This window comes from Phodopus roborovskii, unplaced genomic scaffold (genome assembly GCF_943737965.1).
Source record: "Phodopus roborovskii unplaced genomic scaffold, PHOROB, whole genome shotgun sequence".
NCBI lineage: Eukaryota > Metazoa > Chordata > Mammalia > Rodentia > Cricetidae > Phodopus > Phodopus roborovskii.
The window spans coordinates 35,678,553-35,702,257 of NW_026126480.1; the positions used below are offsets into that span (position 1 = coordinate 35,678,553).

General features: G+C 48.9%; 1 protein-coding gene across 1 annotated transcript; it reads right to left on the minus strand.

Annotated features, from left to right (window-relative positions):
- Positions 1-2,946: 2,946 nt before the first annotated feature.
- Qprt (quinolinate phosphoribosyltransferase) lies at positions 2,947-17,271 on the minus strand. Its single transcript, XM_051193043.1, has 4 exons — positions 17,076-17,271; positions 3,793-4,328; positions 3,422-3,553; positions 2,947-3,337 (listed from the first exon to the last, which is right to left on the minus strand). The coding sequence occupies exons 1-4, from the start codon at positions 17,086-17,088 to the stop codon at positions 3,119-3,121; spliced, it is 900 nt and encodes a 299-aa protein (XP_051049000.1). The 5' UTR covers positions 17,089-17,271; the 3' UTR covers positions 2,947-3,118.
- Between the last annotated feature and the right edge of the window lie 6,434 nt (positions 17,272-23,705).

Here is a 23,705-nt window from a genome sequence, read left to right on the forward strand (position 1 = left end):
GGGCTATGCCTGGTGAGTGCTGGGAATGAAGGCGAACTCCACCATCACCAGCCTAATCTTGGGGACCAGATAGATGCTGTATTTAGTATCCCTAGCACTCGCCTATTGTCTTTTTGGAATCCCCAAAGCAGGTGGAAATCAAGCCGTGAGTTTGCACTGCCCTCTGGTGGTCATCAGGACATTAGTATGAATTTTCCTTTTTTATTGTTCTCAGCTCCACCCCAACTCCCATGCACAGGTACAATCTCCACAAGGACAAATATTTCTGTCTGCTTGCTCAGTGTTTTATATGCAGTATTTATATGCAGTATGTGCCTGGCATCCATGGAAAGGAGTGCAGAGTGCTTTCAAATTCTGCCCACCACTGTGTTGATATGTAACTCTCAGTCCCTGTTTCTTCCCTTCACATCCACCAGTCTGCCCTGCCGATACCATAGACAGTAATCACCTTTACTTAGCAAGTCAAGTTGACCATTTGTCAAATGGGCTTCACACTGGGTGTGGGGCAGCCTGGAGAGATGATGTAGCCCTAGTCCCAGGCTGGCCAGGAAACCAACCACCAAGAGGGAAGGATGACCTCTCTTCCACCATCTACTCCCTCCAGCCCCCTGAGCCACACCCAGCCTCTCTGCCCCCTGAGCCCTCCAAGAGGTTCTAGCCTCTACCCCAGCATTTCTCAACCTTTGGGTCTTGACCCCTTTGGGGGGGTGCATATCAAATAATCTGCATATCAAACCTTTACATGATAATTCACAACAGTAGCAAAATTACAGTTATGAAGCAGCAATGAAAATAATTTTATGGTTGGAGTCACCACAATGTGAGGAACTATATTATTAAAGGGCCACAGCATTAGGAAGGTTGAGAACCACAGCTCTACCCACACTGGAGTCTGTTCCACTGGCAAAACCCACATTCAAGCCTTCCCAGGCAGCTGCCTCCCAACACCCTGTCCCTCTCCAAATGCATCTTTCTTCGGAGGACTCTGCACTGAAAATAGGTTTATCTCATTTTCTAGCTTGAATCTGATTGTTGTTGGGACGCAGTCCAAAGCCTCTGACTTACCATTTTGTGGTCTGGAGCCAGCCCATCCCCTCATCATCTCATTTCAGGGCCCAACTTTAATTATTTCAGCTCACATTGCTGAAATTACCTTCTCTGGGCCTCTGCCCATGCAGTCGCCTCTGCCTGGAAACCCACACCCCGTCTCTCTTGCTTTACTGTGCCTGGACTCTATTTGCTTTCCTCTGGTAATGGAACCCCTTCCCAGTCCACAGGTCCAGAGAATCCTGGGAGTGCAATTCATTTCTGAGTTCAAAACTGAGCTTGAAATTTGACCTGACAGAGTTCATTAAAAATAATAACTGCAACACTAGCCAGGCAGAGTGGCCTACACTGGTATCCTAACACTTGGGAGGTGAAGGTTTAGAGACTTGTAGCTCAAGACAAGCTTTGGCTACACAGTGAGTTCCAAGGCAGCCTGGAATACATGAGCTTGCATCTAAAAGCAAAATCGAAATAGCAAAGCCGGGGATGTGACATGTGTGGGATATTTTTCCCGCCACTGGGTGCGGCCTACCCCTCTGCCTGTCCATGCCTCACTCGCCAGTTTTTGATTCTGGACCATGAATTTGAGTCTCCTAGTACACATTCCTCACTGCTGCCCCTCTCGGGCTCTAACATCACCCAGAATTCTAGATTTGGGCATCCCTGTGCCCACATTTCCTGCACTGGGGACTTGCAGTGCCCAGTTATCCCTCTTCAGAAGTGAGGAAGGAGTTGGGTCTCTCGAAGACCTGAGGGCTCTGGAGTTGAACCATCTTGCCAAGAGTGTGGCCGTGCTGTCCTGGAGAAAGGACAGGACTCAGGAGGGGTTCAGAGAGAATGTGTGCAGTGCCATGAGGCACATCCAGGCTGTGTCCATGGGAACAGCAGCCGGCTCTGCCCAGTATCTCTGCCAAGAAACTAGGTCTCCTGATGCTCAGCCTGCCAAGGGCAGGAGCATGGATGATGCGGGCCTCAATCTGTTGGGATTCAGACTGTGATGTGAGCTGAGGGTTTGTCTTTCCATGACCCCAAGGGACACCAGACAGGAAACATTTCTCAGTCAACCTAGGGCCCTTTGGATAGGGCCTCGTGGGAAAGAGCTGAGTTTTTCCTCTCCTTATAGTAAATGGTGAGAAGTGTGGACTCTGAGAGGCAGAGGAAATCCCAGAGGGAGCCCTTGGGAAGAGTCACCTCCTAGACCACCAGCACCTAGGACCTCGCATGGCACGTTCCTCCTACAACTGCTTCAGAAACTCCAGGCTTAGGTGAGGTCGGGTTAGCGCCTCAGGCACCAGCCAGGGGAATGTCCCAGCTAAAGGGCAAACCTGATGCCACATGCCTTCAAATATAAGATGTCGCTCCTGGTATGAAAAAGAGAATCGCCACACCATACATACCTACCAGTGTCTTCTTGCTGCCCACAGCTTCTCATCCACACACACAGGAAGGGTTGTTTTAAGTTAGGCGTGGTGGTGGCGGCATGGTCCGAGCAGCTGAGATGGGAGCACATTTAAAGCCAGAAGTATAAGGCCAGCCTAGGCGACGTAGTGCGGGGGGGGGGGGGGCAGGAAAGAAGATGAAGGGAGGGAGGGATAGAGCTGTGTGAAAGCTCTTGCCCATGGCCCTGGCTCCATCCTCAACACTGCAGAAAGAGAAAAGAGGACTTTGGGCTGTGCTAGCAGATCATTTCCTGGCAAATGTCTCCAGCTGCAGGCCATGTGATGTCAGCTGCCAGCTGCTGGAGTCTTGCTATGAAACACCATTTGTTAAGGGGGCAACATTTGTTTGAAAACAACTTTATGTCTTAGAATCAGTGCTGATTTCAAACATTTACTGCCCACTTTCTGTGTGGTAGTTGTCATCCACAGCCCAGTAAGATTGAACGTTTATTATACTATATTTTACAGATAAGTAAACTGAGGCAATCAAAATCAAAGTCAGCCCTGGCAGGTCACACAAGCTATCGGGAAGCTCTGGTGTCAGGCAAGTCTTGTTGGTCTCTGAACCTAAAGATGTGCGACCTGAGGGGGCCAATAAACCAGAGTAATGCTTGCTGGTAGCATCTTCAGCTTTAGGACCGGCGGGTATGAGGCACTGGAGTATCCCCTTCAGCAAACAATTTGAGGGAGAAATCCAGGGCCGGGGCAGCCTGGGTCAGCATCCCCAATGAAATTACATCAATGTGGGTCCCACAGAACTGTGGGATGTTGCCCAGGGTGACGCCCCCACTGGCTTCCACGGCCACACCAGGGAACTTGGCTTTAAGTGCAGCCGCTGTGGGGTGCAGCTCCTGTAAGATACAAGTCAAGGAGAGGTGAGAGCCGCACCCTCCTACCTCCCACCCCAGGCCCTTCCCGGTTCTGATCCATCTCACCTCAGGCTTGAAGTTGTCCAGCAGTACCAGATCAGCCCCAGCCTCTGCTGCCTGCAAGGCCTCCTTCAAGCTGCTGCATTCCACCTCTACCTTCAGAGCAAAATCTGCTGCCTGCCGGGCCCTTAGCACCGCCTTCAAGCCAATAGACACAGGGTAAGGTTGGGTGGCCTGGCACTGGACCCTGGAGGGCCCAGAGAGCTGGGCTTTGAATGACATCCAAGTAGGAAATCGACCTCCCCCGTTTACAGATGTCATCCCTGACCGTGGGATCACTTGTCACCAGGCAGTAGCAGGTAGACTCTGGTGGAGGGAACTGGAATGAGGGTCAGAAGCCGACCAGAGTGAGAACAGCAGCTCAACCAGGCACTCACCTTTTCCACGCTGCCGGCTGCCATCACGTGGTTGTCTTTGACCATCACCAGCCCTCCCAAGTCATAGCGGTGGCCTGCAGCCCCACCTATTAGGAGCCCATACTTCTCCACCAGTCGGAACCCCGGAGTGGTCTTCCTCGTGCCGGCCACATGTCCATTCCAGCCAGTGCTCCTGGCCACCTCCACAGCTGTCGCAGCCATGCTGGCAATCCCACTGCAGCGGGCCAGGGTGTTAAGGGCCACCCGTTCCCCCAGCAGCAGAAGGTGGGCAGGTCCCCTGACTTCTGCCACCTTGACCACAGGTACCAGCTTCGATCCCTCTGGGAGGAACCACGACACTTGGCAGTTGAGTTGGGTAAAGATGGCATCAAAGAAAGGTCGCCCAGCCAGAACCCCCGGAGATTTGGCCCACAGCGCAGCCTGTGCAGGAGCAGACCCGGTGACCAAGGCTGCAAAATTGAGGCTTGGGCAGTCTTCCTGTAGCCAGCTGTTTGCCAGGGCTGCTAGGGTTGTAGAGGGTAGCAGAAGCTGAATGCCTGGGGCGGGGGGGGGGAGGCAGAGAGACCACCGCGTTAGGTTTGTACTTCCTCCCTTGGCAGCCAGAGGAGACACCAAAATATTCAACAGCGATAGCCACTCAGGGTAGAGATTGGGCTGGGGCAGAGTGCAGGGACTCAGAGCTGACCAGATTGTCAGAGTAAACAAAAATACCCTGCACCTAGCTAAAGTTAAATTTTCAATAAGCAGAGAAGAGTTTCATAAGGAAGTTGTGTGTGGTGGTATAGGCTGGTAATTCCCACACTCTGGGGGGGCTGAGGAGGACCCCTCTGACCTCCTCTCAAAATAGCAGCTACAGTAATAACTAATTTGCAGAGATGGAGGAGTGATGAGCAAACAGGTCAAGACCAGGCTGGAGAAACCCACAGAAACAGCTGACCTGAACAAGGGGAAGTTCATGGACTCCAGTCTGATAGTTGGGAAACCAGCCTAGGACAACCCAGTTACATGGTGTCAGTTAGGAGGCCTGGGCAGTCTATGGGGCCTCTGGTAGTGGATCAGTATTTATCCCTAGTGTATGAATGGACTTTGGGAACCCATTCCACATAGAGGAATACTCTCTCAGCCTAGACACACGGGATGTGACAGACTTCGATGATCCCTCAAGGAAGGCCTCACCCTCCCTGGGGAGCAGAAAGGGGATGGGATGGGGGGTTAGTGGGGGGGCAGGGGAGGATGGGAGGGAGAGGAAACTGGAATTTATATGTAAAACAAGATTGTTTCTAATTTAAATTTTAAAAAAATTAAAATAATGATGATTAATAAAATGTACCCGCAGGGCATTTGCTCCTTCCTATCAAACCACGCTTCCTTTTTTCAGATTTGTTCTACATTTATTTTGTGTGTGTGTGTGTGTGTGTGTGTGTGTGTGTGTGTGGTATATATATGGTTTGGTGGGTGTGTGATGTGTGTGTGGTGTGTATGTGGTGTGTGGGGGTGGTGGTGTGTAATGTAATGTGTGTGGTATATATATATGTGTGGTGTATGTGTGTGTGGTATATATGTGTGGTGTGTATGTGTGGTGTGGGGGGGGTGTAATGTGTGTGGTGTGCATGTGTGTGGTATATATGTGTGGTGTGTATGTGTGGTGTGTGTGTATGGGTGTGTGTAATGTGTGTGGTATATATGTGTGGTGTGTGTGTGGGTGTAATGTGTGTGGTATAATATGTGTGTGGTGTACGTGTGTGTGGTGTACGTGTGTGTGGTGTGCATGTGTGTGTGGTGTGCATGTGTGTGGTATATATGTGTGGTGTGTATGTGTGGTGTGTGCATGCAGTGTCATTGCTTTTCATTGGAGGTCAAGGATAACTTGCAAGAGCTGGTTTTCTAAAACCTGTATGTCCTGGACTCTACTTCAGCTTGCCAACTTGGCAACAGGCCTTTATCCACTAACTCATCTCCCATCATACATCCTGTTTTTAACTTTAATTGACTTACAGTTAAAAACAACATGAGACAAATCTCCTAACACAGTCCAGCAGTCTTACTAATGTCACACAACTTCCCCCTTCAGAATGCAAGAGAGCCTGAAAACACTGCCTCCTCTTCCCATTCCTGTCAACTGCCCTTCTGCTTTCTGTCAGGAAATCTGAGTATGTAGGCACTTGGATCATTTTTCTGTATAGTATGTCCCAGCTGATACATTTAACAACTTGTAAGTAAATGTGACCTGTTATTGGAAATTCAGTTTTTATGTATCAAACCTAGTGTTGGGTCCAAAGCTACTAATTAACCAATAAGATATTTAATACCCTGTTCTTTGAAGATGTGGCTTGCTCAGGTGGCCCAGGTCAGCCTTGACTGACTCCTGGCCACCCCTCCTCCTTAGTGTCAGGTTTACAGACATGCACCACCAAGGATCTCTGTATTTAATAGCAAGGGCAACTTATGCATGCCTGAAGGTTGCCTCCATTCGACCTGTGTTGCCGAGGATTAACTATTTATGCCCTGAAGGCCCTTAGCAGGCTGTGAACTTCTGTCTCTTTCCTCCTAGCTTTCTCTGAAACACCAAAGACTTATTTATGTAGGGATCCAAATCAGGGCCTTGAGCTTCAGGAAATACCACCAAGCCTCACTCACAGCCAAACACTAAGTATTATGAAGCTGGAAGTTCAGGTATTCACAGCAACAAAAGACCACAGAGGAAAGGCAAACGGGCTGAGAGCACAAGGCAGCAAGGTGGCCGCAGGTTCAGAAGAAGATGTCTTAGCACGGATGCAAACTAGGCTCGGTTATGTGCTGTTCCAGAGACGAAACCGAGGGAATAGGGAATAAAGGCATGGTATCTCTAAGGTCTTTCACCTCCAAAGTATGGCACCAACCAAGGACCTTTCAGCCTTTCGGGCTGCAGAATCGGACCCAGACACGATGCAACAGTGCCACCTGTCGGTCTGTGAAAGAGCTGCAACCTTCAATCCATGTGTCTGGTTCCCTCAACTCCATCCCACCCTCTCTCCTTCACCTCTGCTGTACTAAGGAAACCAAGCTGGCCTTGAACTTCTGGCAACCAAGGGCTGGGATTACAGGCAGGAGACACCACATCCAGTTCCCCAAATAGTTTTGGACTTCCATGTTGGTCTCTGAACGTCGGTTTTGCTGAGAATCCTGTTGAGTTGGTGCAGCCAGAATGACCCTAGTGAATCTGCACCATTACATTAGTCCCTGCTCAGTTCCCAGGCTGTGGATTCCCACTTGCCACACTGTGTTGTTCAGAGTTCTTGCCTTACACTGAGAGTTCTGGATGATTCTGCTCTCTCACTTGCCTTCTGTCCACATCACTCTTTTTTTGTTTTTGTTTTTGGAGACAGGGTTTCTCTGTGTAACAATCTTGGCTGTCCTGGAACTTGCTCTGTAGGCCAGGCTGGCCTGGAACTCAGAGATCTGCCCGCCTCTGCCTCCTGAGTGCTGGGATTAAAGGTGAGAGCCACCTCTGCCCCTCTGCTGTCTTTGCCACCATGGAAACCCCAGTCACTACACCTGCCACTCTTCACTGCACTCCCCATCCCTTGTTTTGACACTCCTGACTGAGCAGCTGCCACGGAGATTGGGGGCGTGTCTTCCTGCCACTCTCAGGCCTCAGCCTGAGCAGGCTGGGCATTGCACCTGGCCTCACAGTTCCTTCCCTTGCTCCTGTCACCACTCACTCTCAGATCTAGACGGTCCCAGCAACCTGCACCACACACTGCTGTCCAGGCTTCTGCTGTATTCCAGTTGGGGGTTCAGGCTGTAATTTCAGCATGTGGGAGAGTAAGGTAGGATTTCAACAAGTCTGAGGCCAACCTGGGCTATATACAGTTAGTTCCAGAACAGCTTGGGCTACTGTGTAAAATTCTGCCTCAAAAATAAACAAATAAATAAAGCAATCAAATGCTTAATGTGCTGAGCTGTACAAATTTACAAAAATGATCCAGACAGTGGTGTCACACACCTTTAATCCCAGCACTCAGGAGACAGAGGCAGGCGGATCTCTGAGTTCAAGGCCAGCCTGGTCTATAGAGTGACCAGGGTTACACAGAGAAACCCCATCAGAAAGAAAGAAAAGAAGGAAGGATAGAAGGAAGAGGGAAGAAGGGAGGAAGGAAGGAAAAGGGAAAGAAAAAGGAAGAAAGGAAACAAATTTGTAAAAATGGCCAAATACTGACAGGTTCACACTGCCGTAGCAACTACGGAGTGGTAGTCATGCCATCAGAGAGGCTGCCTGGTGGGGTGACTCAGCGCGGAGTCTCCAGGGCATGGCCTGAGTTTCAATAGAGCCTCAGCCTCTTTCAGCTCAGGCCACAGCTCAGCCTTTTATTGCCTGTAACAGGGATAATGATGTAGAGAGCTGGACTGCTAAACTCCAATCATGGGCAAACAGTAGGTGTTGGCTAAAGAAATGACTGAAGCACCCTGCAAGTGCAGTGGGCGTCGGAGGAGGCAACTGTGTGTTCCTGAGAAGGGTGAGTCATGTTTGCCAGGCAGAGGTGGCTGGGGTCAAGGGGTTTGAAGCTGAAAAGCTGAGGAGACTCTGGAGAAATGGGAGGTGAGCCAGGGTCTAAGAGGAGTGAACTATTTAGCTTGAGAATCTGGGCCGATCCCAGGGACCACCACCGAGCTTGAAGTGGAGAGCCGTGATTATGTTCTTTTCCAGAAAGGTCACCTCAGCCACCAACTGAAGATGGAGTGGGAGACAAAAGGAGGCCGAGGCAACCAACAAAAGTGGCAAAGCTACAACACCAGGCGGCAGTGTAGGAAGGGAAAGCAGGGGTAGCTGTGAGAGGGGCTTCTGAGGTGCTAGCTGCCCGGCTGGCAGCTGTTAGGTATTGAAGCCTCAGGCTCGTGTTCCAAGTGGGTGAACACAGACAGCAGGAGTCACCCACGAGAGGAGAGATCAGGGCAAGAGAGCATCAGGGAAGGTGGTAAGGGCATGGGAGCCCTGGTGTGTGGGCACCACAGAACGCTGCAAAATCGCAGAAAACAAATCTCAGTGTAGCGGGCTGTGTGGTGAGGCTCTGAGACTTCACAACTGGGGAGGGAGCCGGGTGGTTTTCTGCAGGTGTTGACGTAGATGCCCACGAGAAACATGAACAGAGGAGGTAGGTGGCTCTGCTCCCAAGAGATAGTGGAGTGAGGAACAGCGAGACTGTGGGCATGGTGTCTGAGCACAGCAAGGGAGGAGGTGCAGGGAGGTGGTGTGGCTGCTGAGCACAGGGGAGAGTCAAGAGCGGATGTCTGGGGGTTGTGGGGAGAAGATTCAATAAATAGCACAAGGCAGATCGAGTGGAAGACCGAAAATGGGTCATTGGACTTAGCAACTTGGTGACTAACAGGCCTTGGCTAACGCAGTCTGGCGATGTGTGACGGAAACAGAGCTGCAAGGTCACAGTCAAAATTTACACCTTGAGGTGAGGAAGTAGAGGGTGAGTGTGAGCCACTGCTTCAGGTGCTGAGCAAGGGCCCTCACCCAGAGCAGTGTGGCTGGGGTCATCTGCAAAGCTTAACTCTCAGCTGCCTGGGCTCCTTGTAGATCGACTGCATCAGAATCTGGGCTGGGGGATCCCAGGAATCCAGGTGTTCCAAGTGCCCCTCACATCCCAGCAAAGACGGATACATTTGAAGGTTAAAAGCAGTGCTCAGAGCCAGCGAGGTGCTCAGCCTGTAAAGGTACCTACTGCCTAGTCTGATGACCTGAGTCTGATTCCAACCCACAAGGAGAAAGGGAAGAACTGACTCTCACAAGCTGTCCTCTTGACCTCCACGTGTATACACATGTGTGCGCACACACACACACATGCATACACATGCACGCACACACATACAGTGAGAGAGAGAATAAATTAATGTTAAAACGCAGCAGCCGTGCCCGGTGGTGGTGGCGCATGCCTTTAATCCCAGCACTCGGGAGCCAGAGGCAGGTGGACCTCTGTGAGTTCGAGGTCAGCCCGCTCTACAGAGCGAGTTCCAGGACAGGCTCCAGAGAGAAACCCTGTCTCAAAAAACAAAACAAATCAAAACAAACAAATGCAGCAGCCTCAGCAGCATAAGAGCTGGGATGTGGCTGGGCAGTGCCATACTCAGCCTGCTGCAAATTCCGGCTGAGCTCAATTCCCTGGCTCAGAGAGTGAGGGTTGTACCAGTGTTCACTGCAGCAGTATTCAAATATCTCCAAGTCATGAAGTCAGCCCCAGTGCCCATCAACAGGGGGATGGGTAAAGAAAACATGTCTTAGGGAAGTCTTAGCCTCAAAAAGAAACAAAATGACACCATTTGCAGGAGAATGATTAGAACTGGAAGTCCTATTAAGACAAACATTACATGTTTTCTCTCAGATGTGGAGTCTAGATAGAGAAACCATGAAAGTAGAAGGAAGCCACAAGGGGGAGATGGGGACTGGAGGGAGGCACGAGAAGGTCAAAGGGCATTGTAGTCATGTATGAAGCTATTTTGTACAAATAACACATGCTAACAAACATGAATCAAAAGGGGGAGAAATAAAGGCCAAGACGCAAGGCTGGGCATGGTATCACACGCCTTTAATCCAGCACTAGGGAGGCAAAGGCAGGAGGATCTCTTTCAATCCAAAGCCAGCCTGGTCTACACAGCTAGTTCCAGAATGTGATATATATATATCACCAAGGCTTGTGTAATATGATACCATCTGAGTACACTGCTATAAAATGCCAGGAAAGACAAACTGATAAATTCAGATTAGTGGTTGCTGGAAGCTGAGACTGAACTAACATTGACTTACATATGGAAGTGAACAGGAACCAGTGTTGTGGCCAATGTCACAAGCTATTCTCCAACTGCATGAAACAGTGGCTCCTAAGTGAGCATCAGGGGATAACACTCAGAACACAAGAAACCCCGGCACCCCTGAGGCTAAGGCATGAAGAGAGAGAGCTTGAGGCCAGCCTGGGATGCTGAGTGAGACCCTGTCAAGAGAGGAGGAGGAGGAAGGATGAGGAGAAGCAGGAAGAAGGGGGCCCAAAAGGAGCTGAGTCTAGGTGCAGCCACCTCCTTACCACTATGGTTTAAGCCAAGGCCTCTCTCTCACTTGCCGGGTAAGCACCCACCACTAAGCTGCACCCCATCCCTTACTTCGGGGAGTTTTTCAGTGGCTTCATTGCACGGGTCTGATGGGTTATTACCTCATTCTTCAGGCTTGTCCCTTTCTCAAGCTGAGAGCAATAAGAAAGTTCTCAGCTTCTTTCTATCGGCCCCTCCCAAAAGGCTTCCAGTGCCAGGAAATTCAGATGGATAAATGACTGGGTTGGGAGATTGAATATGAGAACAAAAGATTTTTCTAGTCCTCCCATGATTTAGGATTACAAGAATAAGACAGCCAGGAGCCAAACCATATATTTCCTATTCTAACTTTTTAAAGATTTATTTTATGTGTGTGAGTGTTTTGCTTCCTTTTGTATGTGTTCACTACATGTGTACTCTCAGAGGCCGGAAGTTATTGAAGCTCCTGGAATCAGAGTCACAGACAGTTGTGAATCCTAGTCCTCCGCAAGTGCTCTAACTGCTGAGCTGTGCCCCCCCCCCTTTGTTTCTTGTACAACATAATTAGTGGAGAACTGTGCAGAAGGTCGATCCCTGGACCCCAGCAGGGGGCGGGGAGGGAGGGCAGAATTAGGACACCCTGAGGAATGTGCAGCGTGAATCTAATTGCTAGCAGAGCTTCTGAGTCTGGAATGACCATTTACTACCACACTGGTACCTGCCACACCAGGGGACTGGTTGTGTGTTATCATAGGTCCTACCCACAATCCTCCACACTACCACAGTACACAGCTTTCATGTTTATAGGTGGAAAATTGAGGCCGGGTTCGGAAAGGGAAACTTCCTACAGAGCAGAGCTAGAGAGCCATGAAGTTGGGGCACAACAGGCAGCGATTGCTCTTCCCTCTCCACAATGAGTGCTTTCAAGGGAACCCAGCTGCTTCAGCCCCCAGACTTCCCCCACACAGACAGCTTGGAGATGAGAGGACCTGGTTGCCTGGTGTAGGGCACATTGTTCACACCATTTCCATTTGGGGGCAGAAACAAACACATCTGGTGTTCTTTAAGCCCCATTGGCTGGCTAACATTTCCAACAAAAGGGATTCCCAAGAGTGGTTCTGAATACCCAGGCTCTCCTAATCAGCAGCTGCCCCTGGAAGGCACTAACTCAGAGGGAAGTTGAGCTTGGGGAGAGGCTCTGGAGGCCAGGCGGCAGAGCCCTGATGGTGCTGTGTCCTGGTGGGGACAGCTGTCAGCCCCACTGACTGCAGTCCTCGCCTGGGCCAGAGGGCAATTTAACCCAGCTGTAAACCTGACCTCTCAAGGAATACCATTTTAACTGATTATCTGAGGTGAATAAAACTCTGATAAAATTAACATGGCAGGGATGGGGTATATACATTTGGAGGAGTGCTTGCCTGATGTGTAGGATGTCCTGGGTCCTGTCTCCAGCATTCAGATCTAGAAGCAGGAGGATCAGAAGTTCAAGGTCACCCTCTGCAGTGTAGAGGGTTTGAAGCCAGCCTTGGCTATATGAGACCCTTTCAGGTGTGATGGTATAAGCCTGTAACTCTAGCTACTATAGACAATGGAACAGGAGAAGTTCATGTTCAAGGCCAGCCTGGACCATCATTGGGGTCTTCATGTGTAGTTTAGATTTAAATATAGGGCGAGAGGCACATGTAAACTAAGCAGTCCTGGTCAGGGGTGGTCGGCTTATCATCACGGTCCCTCCAGCAAGGTGCTCTGACCAGCAGCCTGGAGCAGTCTTCCTGCTGGAGACTTGCTCCTCTGACTGGTCCTGAACTTTAGCATAAACTTCCTGGGAAATCCTAAATTTTTGCAGATCATTATTTCAGTAATGTCACACCCAAGAGAGGACACAAGTGTCTCCTTCAGGGGTCTTCATTCTGACTTTGGGAGATACCCAGGGATAAAGTGTTTGCTGAGAAGCATGAAGATCCCCAGAACTCACATATAACACACATGGAAAACCGAAGTAAAGTGAATGGCTCCTGTGGAAACACTTGAGATTAACCTTTGACCTTCACATGTATGCACACCTCTGAGTCCTGTCTGCAGTCTCCTTGGACCCCAGGAAAGACAGAACTGATGACAGAAATCTGTAGACAAAGGACCCAAACTACCTCAAACCATGGATCTTCCAGGTGGGCCACCCTCCCACAGGGCAGCTGTCTGTGGAGATGAGGCTGCGCCAGAACTGGAGCAGTCCTTTGAGGGAACCAGAGTGCTCTCACAAACACTTCTTCCGGATCAGAAGAGAGGCCACATGCTACATCAATACAGTATTCTCTAAGGGACACCCAAGATTCCAGGGCTTGGCTCCCGGCCTGAAGTGTGACTCAGAAACATCTGGATTGCAATCCTGACTAAACCTCATGTTCCACTGGGATTTCTGAAAGTCAGTGTCATCACAGGGGGCAGTTGTAAGGCCAAGGGGACATTCACATCTCTATCTAAAACAAGATCTGGCCACCAGCCTCAGGACTTGGGGCTTTGTCTCCCAGCTTTGTTCTTGCTCCTGCTTATTTGTTGATTCATTCAACAAACACCAGGTGGAGACAGAGGCTGGTCCACACTGCAGCTTCCTGACAAGTTCTTTCCATTCCCCCTCCCCCTTCCCAGGGACAGAATGACTTCCAATTAGGACCCTGTGCTGGGATGGTGAAAGGGTACACACTTGGAGGGTGAAGAAAGATTTGCTAATGGAATGTGAGGCTGCAGAAAGCAGGCTCTGAAAACAGGCTAGAAAGGACCAGGGATGCTGTGGAGGTAACTCCGGGGGATGTAACCACTGGCTACTAGAGGACAATGAAGTGAGCAGGTGTCTCCATCTCCAGTGTAAAATGATGACGAAGGAGGAAGAGAAGAGACATCATAATAGCCGCTCGAAGGGGAAACTGTGAGTCTGACACACCAAACATGGTATGGAGAGTTCAGGGTCCAAAAGTGGAACCTAATCTCTCAGGAGGCAGAGGCAGGTAGATCTGTGATGTGAGTTTGAGGCCAGCCTGGTCTACAGAGATCCAGGACAGTCTGGGTACACAGAGAAACCCTGTCTCAAACAACAAAAAGTACAGAGGCAGAGTTGAGAGACCCTCTCTAGCCTACTTCTGGATACTCGGCCCTTAATGATGGTCTTTGACCCTATAATCCTTTGGGAAGAAGGCACTGTTTTTAATTTACCAACAAGGAATCCTAGCAAAGTGAGATTAAGTATCTAGTCTAGCTGGCAGGTGGCAGGGATAGGACCTTATATAAGTGACTCTGAGGTCACCTCTAAGCTCTGTGCTAAGGAGACCATGGAGATGTTCATGAACATCTGTGTGCATGTAAGCAAGCACGTGTGTGCATGTGTAGACCAGAGATTGACAAACTAGTGTATTTTTCTTCTTCTTTTTTGTTTTTCAAGACAGGGTCTCCCTGTGTAGCTGTGGCTGTCCTGGAACTCACTCTGTAGAGCAGGTTGACCTCGAACTCACAGAGATCTGTCTGCCTCTGTCTCCCCAGTGCTGGGATTAAAGGTGTGCACCACTATGACTGATTAATGACTATCATTTCTATCATTTTCCACTTTTTTAAGACCGAATGAACCCAGGACTCACAAATTGGCTAAATTGTTTGGTCACTGAGCTCAAAATATCACACACACACACACACACTCACACACATACTCATACACACTCACACACACTCACACACTCACACACACTCACACACATACATACACTCACACACACTCATACATTCACGCTCACACACATACTCACATACTCATGCATACACATACACTCATACACACTCACTCTCACACACACTCGCACACTCAGACTCACAACACTCACATGTGCACACACTTACACACTCACTCATACACACTCATACACTCAGACACACACACATACATTCACTCACACACACACTCACACACTCATACATCACACTCACACAATACTCACACACACTCACACACATACAACACTCATACATTCACACTCACTCACACACTCACACTCACACCACAATGTGAGGATTGCAGACCAGGTTTGTGTGGACCTGGGGAATCTGACATCAGGTCTTTGTTCTGGTGAGGCAGGCAGTTTACTCACCAAGCCATCTCTCTAGACATCCTTGAAGTTTTGAGGTTTTAAATTAATCTTCTTAAGACGTTGAGTATGGGGCCTAGTGTGGTATACACACTTGCAGTGTCAGCACTTGGGAGGCTGAGGTAGGAGGATCATAAGTTCAAGGTCATCTTGAGCTACATAGTGAGTTTCAGACCATTTTGAGCTGTGAACTTAGACCCTGGAGATATATGGCCCTGCATATCAGTAAGGCTGGAGAGATGGCTTTCTTCAGTGCACTCTGTTTTTATAGGGGATCCAAGTTCTGTTCCTATCACATGTATTGGGTGGCTTACAACCGCCTGTAACTGTATGGGGATCTAATGCCTATGACTTCCGAGCACCCCCAAACATGTGCACATACCTCCTGCCATATATACACAGAATTTAAAATAACAAAAATAAACATTAAAAGATAGCCTGTCTTAAAAACAAATGAAGCCAGGCATGCGCCTTTAATCTCAGCACTTAGGAGGCAGAGACAGGTATCGCTGAGTGTTCCAGTCCAGCTACGACTACACTGTGACACCTTGTCCCAAAACTAAATGAATAATCAGGCCAGAAAGATGGCTCAGGAGGCACCTGAGACCCATCCCCAGAAATGTGCAAAGGTGGACAGAGAAAACAGTTTCTGAAAAGAAGCCCTCTGACCTCCATGTGATTCCCTCTGACATGTGATTCCCACCCACCCATCCACCATGCACTCACACAATAATGACAAGTTCAACTGATAAATTTAGAAAGCTGGATCTGATGAAAATTATCATTATGAACTTCTTTCTCAGGTTAAAAAAAAAAAAAAGACAAAATACAAGGAAAAAATGTATGGCTGTTTTCTCAGAATTTCCTATCCAGAGCTGGTGGCACGCCTTAGATCCCAGCACTCGGGAGGCAGAGTTTGTTCGAGGCCAGCCTGGTCTACAGAGCTAGTTCCAGGATGAGCTCCAAAGCAATACAGAGAAACCTTGTCTCAAAATAAATAAATAAATAAATAAATAAATAAAATCCTATACATGTTGGGCGTTCATGCCCTCCTTAGAAGTAAATAATTTCTCCTTCCAAGGACCAGCCTGAACATCTGCAAAGCTGGTTGAGTTTCCCTGAAGCCCTGCAACATCTTCCAGATGCAGAAACCCAGGATCCTACAGAGTAAAAAACTTCCCAGAGTCCCCACAGCTGTGAATAGCCCTCAAACGCAGGTCGTGTTAGTTTAGAAAGGAAAGGCAGGCCAGGCATGGTGTTGATCCCAGCACTTGGGAGGCAGAGCCAAGTTGGGAGACAGAGCCAGGCAAACTTCTGTAAGTTTGAGGCCAGCGTGATCTGTACAGGGTGCTCCACGGATGCTTGCTAGCCAGAGCTACAAATCCAGAGCAGGTTCCACAGTCAAGCCAGAGGAGGTGCAAACCAGGATGAAAGGCAGACAGGATGGGTTAGGAGGCCCCAGGGAGGGAAAGGAATCAAAGGTTTCAGGTATCAGCTGCACACATGCCAGGATGGAACATAGAGCCTCAAGCACAATGAGCAAATGCTGGACCCTTGAGGTGCACCCCAACCCCGATGCTATTGTCATTTTTACAGATGCAAGAAAAAGAGGCTGTGCTGCTGTAGACAGAGGTCTGCCACTGTCACGCGGCCTGTCCTTGCTGCACTCTGGACTCAGCAGGCGCTGTAACTCTCAAACCTGACTTCTGTGGCCTGAGCACAGACTCGGACTTCATCCCCGCCCCCACCCTGCAGGAATGAGGCAGGACTTTGTCTCTGCTTCTCTTGGCTGCTAACAAGGGGCAGAGTCCAGGACTGTTCCCCTTTCCAGATTTCCACTACCAGTCCATTTGCCCCCAGTACCTCAACCTTCTCCATTCCATCCCCCAGCTTCTGCCCTTAGGGCTCAGCACAGAAGGAACGGTGAAACAAGAGGAGGACTTTGGGGGTTCAGCCAAGTCAGAGAGAAATGGGACTGGGAAGAAGGTCAAGGAGATACCAGAGGGGAAGGGGTCTTTAGAGAAGAGAGTGGGATAGAGATGGCTGGAATCAGCAGAGGGGCAGACAGTGGGGGACATAGGAGACAGCGGCACAAAGTGAGACTTATGTCACCTTCAGGGTCCATGGTGACTTGCAGCAGCCGGTCAGTGTGTCCACCACTGTTCAGATCAACGTTCCCAGAGGCTGGGGGTGGGGCTGCCAGAGAGAGTGGGGAGGGGCCGAGCTGGGCTAGTCCTTCCGGAGATGCCTCTTGGTCCTCCTCCGGGACCCTCGCAGAGCCAGCCGCATTGTGAACCCCAGGGTCAGGAAGAAGTGCTCACTTGTGAGATTTAGAAATTCCGCCTGCTCCGGCACAAAAAAATGCCCTGTTTTCTCCCACTGCCAGGCCTCCTGTAGTTCTCTCAGAGTGCATGGCTATGAATGCCGGACCTCACTCTCCTGTGAGGGCCAGTAAGCCTCGTTAATGATGCGCTGGGGAAATGATGGTCCTAGACCAGCAATCAAATCCCAATTCCATCCCCTCATCCCAACCCCTGGAAGTGGGTCTCACTTGGAAAGCCCGCCTGCCTGCCTGTGTCCCCTGCCTCCATGCTAGGGTCAGAGCATACACCACCACATCCAGGCCATTCTCTTTATTCTAAATGCCTTTTCTTGTTTCTTGTGTGTGTGTGTGTGTGTGTGTGTGTGTGTGTGTGTGTGTGTGTGTGTGTGTAATGGACGGCTAGTCAAGGAAGAATGCACGTGAGGGACAGAGAAGGAAGCCCACAGATGTCTCTGGATCTCTCCTCTCCCCTCCTTGAGAGCCACAATTTGAATGTGTCGCTCCAAAGTCAGTGTGTTCAAAACTTATCCTCCAAATTTATACGGCTGTGGTATTTGGAAGTGGGGTCTTTGGGGGATATTTAGAATTGGATGAAGTCATTAGGATGACAGTGGAGACTGTTGCATCAGTGGCTTTAGAAGAAGATAGCAACACCACAAGCTCTTGTTTTTTCCTTCAACTTATTCTCTCTGCCTGCCAGCCCTGCCTATCCTTTCTCCTGCCTTGCTATTGGCTGCTCAGCTCCTTATTAGAACAATCAGGTACTTTAGACAGGCAAAGTAACACAGCTTCATAGATTTAAACAAATGCAACGCATCTTTGCATCATTAAACAAATGTTCCACAGCATAAACAAATGTAACACAGTTTATTTAGGCTTTTTGAGACAGTGTTTCTCTGTGTAGCTTTGTAGACCAGGCTGGTTTGAAATCACAGAGATCTGATTGCCTCTGCCTCCTGAGTGCTGAGATTAAACCAATTCACCACCACCACCTGGTCCACATTTTAAAATAATATTCTACAACAGGTTTATCTGTGCAGCTCTGGCTGTCCTGGAACTTACTCTGTAGACCAGGCTGACCTTGAACTCACAGAGGTCTGCCTGCCTCAGCCTTCCAAGTGCTGGGATCAAAGGAGTGAGCTACCAAACCCGGCTGGCTGCCAAACTGCATTTTAATATTTATAGTCATACCCATAGACCTGTGCTGTTCTGCAGTTTAGTGAGAAAAGCTGCTTTTGCAGCAAATAGTGGTTAATGCAGAGACTTGTAGCTGGGCAAAGTGCTGGGTATAAATAATCGTGAGTTCTCAGCTGCTGTGGATGGGTCATCTGTACCAACCCCCACAACCCAAGACTCAGGAAACACCATGGAATTGGGGTATAAATACTTTAGAGTCAGAGATTTGGGAAGAGAACTGTGAAATGCCCTACTTCTGGGAAGAACATGGCTGTTGCACATATCAACTCATAGAAGCTGGGGTTGTCTGCATGAGAGCAAGCCAGTTAACATGTCACCATTGAAGGGCCTCACCCCATCAGAGGATGCTGAGAGAGGAAGAGAAAGTCACTCTCCCTGCTGGTAGGGCAACCACAGGCCACGTACATACAGGTAGTACCAATCAAACTCAGGGAGTTACTGATAACCAAAATGAACAAAAGGGGATTGGAATCTGGAGGAAGATGGAGTGGGGACACTATGGGGGTCAGGGGTAGTGGTTGATAGATGTGGTCAATGTCCTCTGGATAAATGTATCTTTGGGACCACCACCTCTCTCAAAACGGGATCTCACTGTGTCGCCCTGTCTGGCCTGCAACCCACTGTGTAGATCACGCTAATCTCAAGCTTACATTGATCTGTCTGCCTTTTCCTCCCAAGTGCTGGGAATGAAGGTATATGCTACCACAAGTGGTTAGTGTATGATCTTTCAAATAATAACAAAATATTAATTTAAAAAAATCTAGCCAGGCAGTGGTAGTACACAACTTTATCCCAGCACTTGAGAGGCAGAGGCAGGTAGATCTTTGTGGGTTTAAGACCAGCCTTGTCTACAGAGGGAGTTTCAGGACAGCCAGAGGTGTTACATGGAGAAACCCTGTCTCAAAAAAACAAAACAAAACAAACAACAACAACAACAAAAAACAATCTAGAGGGCTAGAGAGAAGGCTCAACCGTTGAGTCCTTGCTGCTCTTGAGGACCTGGGTTCAGTTCCCAGCATGCACATAACAGCTCACATCTATATTCCAGTTCATGGGGGATCTGACACCCTCTTCTGGCCTAAGAGAGCACCAGGCGTTTACATACATGCAGGCAAACACTTATACAACTACAAATAAAAATAAATAATAAATCTGGGAGCTACAAGTGGTGGTGCCCGTCTTTAATCCCAACACCCAGAAAGCAGAGGCAGGATCTCTGAGTTGGAAGACAGCTTGATCTACATAGTGAGACCCTCGTCTCAAGAATAACAACAAAAATCTGGCAGACAGAGCTTTGCTTCATTCCTTACTAGCAGATTATTAGCGAAGATATGTAAATGTTTAATGATACAAGTAAATATGTTAGGGGCTGGAGAGATGGCTCAGCTGTTAAGAGCATTTGCTATTCTTGAGGGACTGGTGTTCAGTTCCCAGCACCTCATGGTGGCTCACAAACATCTGTAACACCAGTTCCAGGAGGATCTGATGCCCTTCTATGACCTTTAAACTGTAGCACCTAAAGGCATCAGACACACATGTGATGTACACACATACACACACACAGGCAAAACACTCATGCACATAAAATAAATCTAAAAGGCCATATTGATGATTAAATACATATGCAAAAATAAACCCTAACATTATGTTTATGTTTATAGTTTTGATTAAATCATATCTTTTAAAAGTTCTAAGACTGAGGAGGAGCAGAGCTTGCATGCTCAGGGCTCTGGTCATGTGATGCCCTACCCTAACATCCACTAGCACCAGGCACACGTGTGATACACATGCAGATTTATTCATGTATTTTATGTGTATGAGTGCTCCATCTGCACATATGCCTGCACACTAGAAGAGGGCATTGGATCCTATTATGGATGGTTGTGAGCCACCATGTATGTGGGTGCTGGGAATTGAACTCAGAACCTCTGGAAGAGCAGCTGGTGCACCAGACACTAAATGATAAATACTTTTTAAAGTGTTTTTAAAGAAAAAGAAGAGGGTAGAGAGGGAGGGGGAGGGGAATACCAGGGGCAGGGGGTGGAGCTGGGAAACCGTCACCATCCGGAGAGAAGTAAGGTCAAGTCTGAGAAGCAGCAGGGTCTCCGTTTCTTCACTGGAAACCATTCTTGCTACAGTTGGGGGGCTGATTGCCAAAGTCCATGGTACTTCCAGCTCCCCACCACCACCACCACCACCGCCACTTCCTCTGCCTCTTGAGTGGGGACTAAGGTGGGGCAAACCAGGCAGGGTGGGGGATGGTGGCACTAAACTAAGTGCTCCTCATTGCCGGTCTTCACCCCAGCACCCTGCTTGCCACGCTTTGAATCCCCCAGCCCTTCGCACAGCTCTCCCAATCCTACCCTGCCTATATCATTTTCTCCTGGTTGACCTTTTGTTCTGATGTCCTGTTTTGTTTTTTGAGACAGGATCTTGCTGTGTAGATCAGGCTGGCCAGGAACTTACTATATAGCCCAGGCTGCCCTCTAACTTGTGGCAGTCTTCTTGCCTCAGCCTCCCAAGTGCTGGGATCAGAGGTGTGCTAGGCTCTGGGTCACTGTGAAGCTTTTCTTCAGGCAAGTCTTCAGTTTTGGTATTCCCCAAGTATGGTTGGGATTATTTCTCTTTTGTTTCCAGGACACACAGCTAAACTACATCTCCCAGCATCCTTTGGTGCTGAGACTGACACAGGACTGGACTCTGGTTAATTGGAGTATGGGTACAAGTGCTATTGCCTCTTGCAGACCTGGACTGTACAAGCTGTTGGTTCCTCTTCTTCCCTCTCATCAACTGATAGAAAGCAGAACAGGTCCTGGCCCTTGCAGAATGACAAGAGTACAAAACGGAAGGAGACTGAGTCCCCGGATACGCCAAATGCCAGCAGGAAATTGTTATACAAATAGAGAAATATCTGAATATTCTTTCCTTTCTTCCCCTTTGCCTCCTCATCATCATTTACAAAAATTTAAACATTTATTTCTAAAATTTAAAAAAATATGTATGTAGGTGTTTTGCCCGAATACATGTCTGTGTACCACCTGTATGCACGGTGTCCAAGGAGGCCAGAAAAGAATGTCAGACACCCTAGGACTGGTTATGGTTATGAACCATCATGTGGATCCTGCTATTCAAGCTGAGTTCTCTGGAATTGTAGCCAGTGCTGTTAATGACTGTGCTCCAGTCTCGGCCCTTTCAAATTTTTAATTATTTGTTTGTTTAGAGACAGGGTCTCTCCATGTAGCCCTGGCTATTCTGGCACTCACTCTGTAGAGACCAGGCTGGCCTCAGGCTCACATGGATCCACCTGCTTCTGTCTCTGCTTAGATTAAAGCATGCATCATGGCTCCCAGCCTCCAGACCTGGAAAAAAAAAAAAATCAGAGACTTGATATGTATGTAGTTCAAACTGGGTTGATCCTCAGCCTCCCGGTTGCTGGGATATTAAGGTAGGCTCTGATGTAACAAATGCACCTCAAATGTCAACAGTTTAACTCAAGGGACTCAAGGGAGTTTTTCTGCTGGGCACAGTGCTAACTGTGTTCAGTAAACGATATTACTTCTTTATTTATACACCACACCATTATTACCACTGATCACAATCTGGTCACCATAGCTCATGCCTGTAATCCCAGCTACTCTGGAAGGCACGAGTCCAGCCTGGGTCACATAGTGAGACTACTCAAAACAAAACAACAAACAACTAGAAACCTGTATTTAACCCTGAAGCCCTCCTCAGTGCAAGGCCTGTAACCATCTCTGGAGCATGTGTTAGAATTCATTCATGCATGTATACTTCTGTGTAGTAACCACACATCTGGCAGCCCTGGGTGTTGGGGTCCCGAGCTGCAAAGATGATGCACACGCCAGCAGTGGAGGTCCCTTGCCTGACATCTTCACAGTCATACAACCTGGCATTGGAGCTCAGCTGATGGCTTGCTTGCTCAGCATGCACAAAGGCACAAAGGCTGGAGTGTGACCCCAGCACTACATATGCCAAGTATGGTGGCAACACCTGTAATCCCAGCACACAGGAGAAAGAGGGAGGAGGATCACAAGTTCGAGGCCAGGGACCAGGAAGGGGATTCCACAGGTAGGAACCCTTGCTGTGCAAACATGAGGACCTGAGTTTTGGATTTCCACACCCACGTGACAAAGCTGGGTGTGGCCATGCTGTCCTGTAACCCCAGTGCTGTTAGGGTTAGGGGAGGTGGTGGAGATAGAGGGTCACTGGTAATACGGCAGACGCTGTCCACATAGCACATATGAATATGGTATCCTCCATCCTCCACAGAAACACACATACACAGTGGTCAAGATCATCTCCTGCTGTATAGTGAGTTCAAAGCCATCCCTGGGTCACATGAGACTCTTCCCCCAAAACAGACCAACAAATCAAAAATCAAAAAAGCCATGTAGCCTAGTCATTCATAGCATCACAGGAGGTGCTGTAGGCAGGGAGCATCGTAGGAGTGAGGGGAGCACCGTCGGAGTAGAGCACAGACAGTGAGTGTTTGCAGAGGGGCCAGGGCACCCGGACAACTTCACTAAGGCACTGACATTTGAGTCAGGTCTTTATGGTGGAGGAGGAGTTGGATGAGAAGCCATGCTGAGTGTGCTTTGGGGACAACTGGGAGTGGGCTGGCTTTGGGCAGAGCCTGTACAAACGGAATGGCAAGCAGGTGGCTTTCTTGGCCAACAGTTGGTTCTCTTTTCACTGGGACCTTGGCCACGGTGCAGTCAGCCTGTCTTGATGGCACAAACCGTAGGGAGGGAGCTGGGCGCATGGGGTCTACTTTAACTCACTGTTGAGAACAACTAGATGGTTCACCCCAAGCGTCTACCCACTGTACAGGTTCCTCAGCCTAAGTAAGCCAGTGGGGTTTGGACATTTTCTCCTGATTCTGTGTCTACTTTGGGACTTCAGAGCCATTTGGTTATATTCCTTTCTTACTTGTTAATAGCGGGAGATCTGCCTCCTGCCACACAGTCTGAGCATGGTGGGTCACGGCTGGGCCTCTTCTCCAGAGATGAGAGGGAACCTCCATGCCACAGAGGACCCTCTTTCCTTCCTAGGCTTTGCCTACCCACACTGGATAAACACAGTCAGGGGCAGAGATGGGATGGCAAAGAGCATCTGTGAACACCCACTGTTAGGAAGAGAGACCTCTCATGGCTACATTCAGGCCCCGTCTCAAGATGGGTTGTGTTAACCCTCACCTATCC